Source organism: Labeo rohita, chromosome 7, assembly GCF_022985175.1.
Source record: "Labeo rohita strain BAU-BD-2019 chromosome 7, IGBB_LRoh.1.0, whole genome shotgun sequence".
Taxonomy (NCBI): Eukaryota; Metazoa; Chordata; class Actinopteri; order Cypriniformes; family Cyprinidae; genus Labeo; species Labeo rohita.
In genome coordinates, this window is record NC_066875.1 from 53,443,077 (window position 1) to 53,450,761 (window position 7,685).

A 7,685-nucleotide genomic window follows, 5' to 3' on the forward strand; every position below is an offset into this window, starting at 1 on the left:
ATTAAATTCAGATAAGACAGAGATATTACTTATTGGACCTAAAAACAATACACAGAATCTTTTGACTTACAATTTACAACTAGACGGATGTACTGTTACTTCCACTACAGTCAAAAGCCTGGGTGTTATATTAGACAGCAACTTGTCTTTTGAAAATCATATTTCTCATGTTACAAAAACAGCATTCTTCCATCTTAGAAACATTGCCAAGCTGCGAAACATGTTACCTGTTTCTGATGCAGAAAAGCTAGTTCACGCATTCATGACCTCTAGACTGGACTATTGTAATGCACTACTAGGTGGTTGTCCTGCATCTTCAATAAACAAGCTACAGATAGTCCAAAATGCAGCTGCTAGAGTCCTTACCAGGTCAAGAAAATATGATCATATTACCCCAATCTTAAAGTCTCTGCACTGGCTACCTATTAGGTTCCGCATCAGCTACAAAATAGCACTACTTACCTATAAGGCACTTAACGGTTTAGCTCCTGCGTACCTAACTAGTATTCTACCACGCTACAATCCATCACGCTCCCTAAGGTCGCAAAACTCTGGACTGTTGGTAGTACCTAGGATAGCAAAGTCCACTAAAGGAGGTAGAGCTTTTTCACATTTGGCACCCAAACTCTGGAACAGCCTTCCTGATAACGTTCGGGGTTCAGACACACTGTCTCTGTTTAAATCTAGATTAAAGACGCATCTTTTTAGCCAAGCATTCAAATAATGCATCTCAAACTTTTCCTGCAGCTATATCTGATCAAATGTTCATTATTAATCTTTTAGCTCTGGTTTAACAAACCTTCCTTTTCTTAGTTTGAACAGCAGCTACGCTAATTATGTTCCTATTTGTTCTCTGTTTTTGCCATGGGATTGACATCCCATGGTAACTAGGAATTCACAAGCTCCAGTGTGGATCCAGAACACTTAAGAAGAGATGATGCCAACCCCACAGAGGACTTCAGATGATGCCAACCCTGAAAACATACAGCACTACCGAATTCTGCTACTAATTTATAGTGTTCTTTGTCTGTTTGATTACGTCATTAATTGATCTTTACCACACATCTCTGCCATATGTGCATCAAGCTACTACTACATATATTGTAAAAATGTCAATTTGGTGTAAAGCTGCTTTGCAACGATATGTATCGTGAAAAGCGCTATACAAATAAATTTGAATTGAATTGAATTGAATCTACCACTGGCAGTGGTAGACACTATCACACAGGCTAGAGCTCCCTCTACGAGGCAAGCCTATGCTCTGAAATGGAGTCTGTTCACAAACTGGTGTTCTTCTCACCGAGAAGACCCCCCGGAAATGCCCGATTAGAGTTGTGCTCTCTTTCCTGCAAGAAAGGTTGGAGCGTAGGCTGTCGCCCTCCACCTTGAAAGTGTATGTGGCTGCCATCGCAGCACATCACGATGCAGTGGACGGCTGGTCCTTAGGAAAGCACAATCTCATTGTCAGGTTCCTGAGGGGTGCCAGAAGGTTAAATCCTCCTAGACCACCCCTGGTACCCTCCTGGGATCTCTCTGTTGTTCTGGCGGGACTTCAGAGAGGTCCCTTTGAGCCGCTGGAGTCAGTCGAGCTTAAGTTCCTGTCTGCTAAGACAGTGCTCCTGACCGCGCTCACCTCCATCAAGAGGGTTGGGGACCTCCAAGCATTTTCAGTGAGTAAAGAGTGCCTTGTGTTCAGGCCGGCCTACTCTCACGTTGTCCTGAGACCCCGGCCTGGATACGTGCCCAAGGTTCCCACCACTCCCTTCCGAGATCAGGTGGTGAACCTGCAAGCGCTGTCCCCGGAGGAGGCAGACCCAGCCTTGGCGTTGCTGTGTCCTGTAAGAGCATTGCGCATATACACGTGGACCACACCCAAAGCTTCAGAAGCTCTGAGCAGCTCTTTGTCTGGTCAGCAGTAAGGGAAGCCTGTCTCCAAGCAGAGGTTGGCCCACTGGATAGTGGGTGCCATCGTCTTGACGTACCAATCCCAAGATGAGCCGTGTCCCCTAGGGGTGAGGGCTCACTCCACACAGAGTGTTGCCTCCTCCTATGCGCTGGCACATGGCGCCTCTCTGGCAGATATCTGTAGAGCTGCGGGCTGGGCGACACCAAACACCTTTGTGAGATTTTACAGTCTCCGCGTTGAGCCAGTTTCTTCCCGCGTGTTACGTAACAGGTAAGTAGCGGGAAGAACAGGCTGGTGTCACTCTTGCTGCGCCATTCCCCCTCACCCGGGGATACGAGCGCCTTTGTCCTCCTCCAGTTCAGTTCCCCAGATGGCGAACCCTGGTGGAGTCCTCCAACACCCCCGGCAGTCAGACTGGGTGGAGCAGTCTGGCGCCAGGCCCAGTATCAGGTGTTAGCTTGCCCCGGGTTTCTGGTTGGCCCCTGTACTGGGCTAGGTGTCCATATGGCTTGATTCCCTGCGGGCCATCCCATATGTGTATTCTTCCATGGTGAGGTTTCCCGCTCTGTGAACCCGTGTCTTCCCTTGGACAGTTCACTCTGTCAGGCTCTGTCGGCAGTTGTTCCATCCCTACTCTCAGGTAGGACCTTCCTCAGAGACCCATTACGTATGTAGTACTGCCCCAGGCCTGGGTCAGTCCATATCTGAGTCTCCACATGTCACCTCCCTACGGGCAGGATGTGGCCTCCGTAACGCCCTTCTCTGGAAGGCTCGCTTCCCCACTGTTACGAACAAGTTGTAAACTACAAATAGGAAAGACTTCGAAGCAGTCTTTCACTGAAGGTTGAAATCCCTTCTGGTAAGTATTGGGTGAAAGGAACAGCGGCTTGGCTACCACCAGCAGCGTTATACTCACCTCTGGTCCCTATGGGTACCAAGGTCAGCGACTTCGCACTGGGGTGGTGGGAAGGTTACAACCTTAGCACAGTATTTGTCTGACACGTGTCGCTTGCCAACATTTGCTATGCCCAGGGTTGTGACATGGCTCAGGTTGTGGCGTTTTCCATTGACCCCTAATGTTGTCATGACATAACTCGTAGTGACCGACAGAGAGGGAACGTCTCGGTTACGTATGTAACCCTCGTTCCCTGATGGAGGGAACGGAGACGTTATGTTCTCTTGCCCCAGTCTTGAACCATCGCTGGTGGCCAGGGAGACTATCCCGGCTCCTCAGCGTAAAATCTAATGAGTGGATGCACCTGCACCTCTTTATACCCATGTGCAAGGGGAATGGTGCATTATGCAAAATCCACTAGCCAAATTTCATTGGCGTTTTCTTAATCAGAGATGATCGGGGCTCCCAGGTAAATCCCCTAATGTCGTCATGACATAACATCTCCGTTCTCTCCATCAGGGAACGAGGGTAATGTACGTAGCCGAGACGTTAATAATATTTCGAGACGAACACTTACTGGAAATAGTTATACCTGATTATCGTACATCATTTCTGTCAGGACCACTGTCGTCAAAATGATAGACAGTTAGCATACAGTTTGGTTTGGTGGCATGGTTCTGTTCTGGGCAAAAAACTCCCTGCCCATCCATGCAGCATGTCATGAATGAGCAGGGAAAGCAGCAATAATAACCCCCAGGGTAAACAGAACAAAACAAAGCAGATATCATTAATGTACTTAATGATATTTAAGTGTAAGACATTATTCAGATAAAAGGAGTCTGATTCAATGAGGAATATCAGAAGCCAAATCCTGACTGTAGCAAAAGGAGGAGTTGGGGATGGAGGAGGATGTTTTGCTCCTGAGCAAGCGACAAAGCTGCTGAATAATACTGAATAGAGCTTATATAGGAATGTCATGATAGGTGTCATATTCCTATAGGTAATACGTTAATATAACTGTATAACTATCCACCTTCAGAGATTGCATTTCCCGTGTCTTTCTGCTGTTAAAGCTTTACTGATTTTTATGAAGTAAACAAATGAATAACTTTTATATTATTAGTAATATTTCAAGAGGAACTCTTACTGAACTGAAGGAACTTACACCATATTTTTAGTCTCTCAGTCATCATTGTATTGCATTAGCCTATATGTCTGAAACTACAGAGCCGTGAGTAAAAAAAAATAGCCCCTGGTTTCACAGACAAGGCTTGCCTAAGCCTAATACCAGACTAAAATGTTAGTCTGAGCTGTTTCAACTGAAAGAAATTTGTACTAACTGATCCTATAATTTGTCAGTGCCTTTGTTTTGCCTCAAGATGCACACCAATAATATATATATATTTTATAGATATAGATACATAGATATGAAGAGTTCAGATGCAAACCAGCTAAATCCATCTGACGTCTTTCTTTAAAAAATGCATTTTTATCAGTCTCTGATGTATAGGTTTCTGGGGTGAGACTGGGATTTTAGAAAGTTTGAAGTAAAAGTATTTGATGGACGTATAATATGTGTCAAGAGCATTCACTCATTATCTCATTTTTGACCGAGATGGCTTTTAGCTGGTTTTGCATCTGAACTCTTCATATATATATATATATATATATATAGACAGATAGATAGATAGATAGATAGTTGTTGGGGAGTAACTCCAAGTTACATGTAATGGAATTACGTAATTTAATTACAAAATAATTGTAACTTTAATTAGTTACAGTTACTGAGAAAAAAAATGTGTAATTAAATTACAGTTACTTTTGAAAATGTTAATGATTACTAAGGGGGTTACATCTGAATTTTTTTCACACACACGCACCCACATACAGATTTAATTGACTTTGAAATTGCATTGACTGCTCTACAGTGAGACACCAATGTTTCAGGAGTTTAGGACACAGAATAGGACACATGCTTATTCTTAACTGTTTTATTTCCTATTTGGGTTTATGCATGCAAATAAATACAGGTCATTTTTTAGATAGTCTCATTTTGGGTTCTGCAGAAGAATCAAAGTCATGCAAATTTGTAAAGACATGAGGGCGAAAATAAGCTGAATAATTTTTGTGTGAACTTCATTTAATGGTGAACAGCTCAGGGAATGATACTGTAATGTTTTAATGTTTTGTGAGATGACAAATGCACAATAAAGACCAACTAAAATATCCATTATGGCAGTTTTTATTCAAAACCAGTACAAAACTATGTAAGCATTACAAAAACTACAATTCAGTGACACTATAACAATAAATATAATTTAATAAAATATAATGAAGATCAGGCAATTTACAGTAATTCACCTTTGATAAAACAGGTGGTAGAAAGAGCACATGTTCACATTCAGTACTTCATTTATCACCCAGAAATTATTATTCAAAAATATTCTACATGACAGCAGTAATAGTTTCTTCAGTTTCTTCAGCTGAGATATTAATTCATTGTTATCTTGTGTTGTTCCTCTTGTTAATTCTGCAAATATAAAGAGACACATGTTAGTGTCTGAAGGATGAAAGGTGCACCAAGGCACAAAGTCAGAATTTAAAAGCATGAATTATTATAATTAAAATCATGCTAATTAATCATTTTGTCCATCATATGTAGACAAGAACTTACTCTTCTTTAAGAGAAATCACCCAGCCTTCAGTAGGATCCAGACACGTCTGTCCTTTCTTCACTGTGGCACTGTAAGAAAAATGTAAAATTCTTTAAAATCAATGAAATGACACTTTACTATTTCATAAAATTATATGCATGAGTCACATTCTGACTTCATCATTTAACTGAACAGTTCACCCAAAATAGACTTTCATTATTTTTCATTATTTACTCACCTATAACATGTTGCTAAATTTGTATAATATGTGAAGAACATAAAATAAGTTACTTAGCAGAATGTCCAAGCCACTCTTTTCTGTACACTAAAACTCAATGGTGACTACGACTGGCAAGCAAAATGTTTTAAAGCAAGACTTTTATGATTTTTTTAATACCTTTGTTTTGTTTTAGTCGTTTTTTTTAGTTTTAGTTAACTATAATAGCTCTAGCTTTTTTAAAGAAGCCATAAAGAGACTGGTTGCACACTTTATGTGTCTACATTTGAAGTGTTGCTTGGAAAGTTTCACACTTACATGATCTCCTCATTTTTGCATTTTGGTCCAGCAGGAATCACCCTCAATGACAGTATTCTTTCAGCAGGAATTTGTGGCTTTGAATGCGTTTTAAGGCACTCGCAGCGTAGATATATAGATATACCTGCAGTGACAGAGGGAGAATTGCTGTAAGATTAGCGTGAAAGATTCATCAAAAACATATCAGAAAGCGTGACGAATTAATGTTAGTGTACTTACCATCTGTTGTGGACAGCAGTGCAGCTGTGCAGATCAGAAGCACGGTGGCTGATGCGGTGAACGTCTTCATTCTTAGTCAGTATTGTGCAGAGCAACACCAGTGAAGGTATCAAGAGACCGTCTGCTGTCGTTTTGTGTGTTGTGAGTCTAACAGCGGCCCGCACACTTGCCTTTTAAAGGCCGACACTCCCACGCAACATGCGAGAGTTCATTGCACAATCACTATTCTTCTCTTCCAAGGAACTCTCTCTCTCAAATGGCCTATAATACTGTTGTATAGGACTGATATTGCTTCACTTGATAATAAATGAATTTAGAAACATTAAAATAAGTTGTTGCCAAATGTCAGCTGAGATCAAAAAACTTGAAATATTAATAATTAAACATCTCAACCTAATAAAAATACTACTGTATCAGACATATGCATGATTATTTAACAAGATCAAACCTGTTTCCCACAAGTTACTACATTCCTTCTGTCATCTGATTGATAGTTTATACTATTTTACCAGGTGAAAAGCCTTTTAGTGTATTTGTAAAACTATCCACCTTTAGCTTGTGTTCTTTTTAATGTGAACTCTTTACTGATTTTTATTAACATATGAATAACTTTCATATTGTTAATAATATTTCAAACTAACTCTTACTGGAATTGGTTTTACCTGATTATCATACATCATTTCTGTCAGGACCACTGTCGTCAAAATGATAGATAGTTAGCATACAGTTTGGTTTGGTTGGATGGAGGAGGGTATTTTGCTCCTGAGTAAGCGACAAAGCTGCTGAATAATACTGAATAGAGCTTATGAATTAGGAATGCCATGATAGGTGTTGTATTCCTATAGGTAGATGTGATCAGCTAAGAGTCAGCTGATGCAAGCTTGACTCACGTGACCTGCAAGAACTAATGCTATATGCTTAATTTTTTATGATCAGACCATCAGACGTTTGAAGATTGCTTATTTATTTGTCTTGCAATCATCATTTTATTGCATTGCATTATATGTTTTGAAACTATAGCTTTGATCATAAAACTAAGCAAATATAATTTTACTAAGACATATGTGACCCTGGACCACAAAACCAGTCATAAGGGTCAATTTTTTGAAACTGAGATTTATACATCATCTGAAAGATGAATAAATTGATGTATGCATTTGTTAGGACAATATTTGGCTGAGATACAACTGTTTGAAAACCTGCAATCTGAGGGTGCAAAAAAATCAAAATATTGAGAAAATCACCTTTAAAGTTGTCCAAATGAAGTTCTTAGCAATGCATATTATAAATCAAGTTTTGATATATTTACAGTAAGAGATTTACAAAATATATTCATGGAACATGATCTTTACTTAATATCCCAATAACAAAAGAAAAATGTATAATTTTGACCCATACAATGCATTTTTGGCTATTCCTACAAATATACATGTGCTACTTAAGACTGGTTTTGTGGTCCAGGGTCACATATTAATG

General features: G+C 40.1%; 1 protein-coding gene across 1 annotated transcript; it reads right to left on the reverse strand.

Moving 5' to 3' along the window:
* Positions 1-5,033: 5,033 nt before the first annotated feature.
* Positions 5,034-6,346, reverse strand: LOC127168616 (interleukin-8). Its single transcript, XM_051115630.1, has 4 exons — positions 6,210-6,346; positions 5,991-6,114; positions 5,476-5,544; positions 5,034-5,331 (listed from the first exon to the last, which is right to left on the reverse strand). The coding sequence occupies exons 1-4, from the start codon at positions 6,277-6,279 to the stop codon at positions 5,304-5,306; spliced, it is 291 nt and encodes a 96-aa protein (XP_050971587.1). The 5' UTR covers positions 6,280-6,346; the 3' UTR covers positions 5,034-5,303.
* Positions 6,347-7,685: the final 1,339 nt, after the last annotated feature.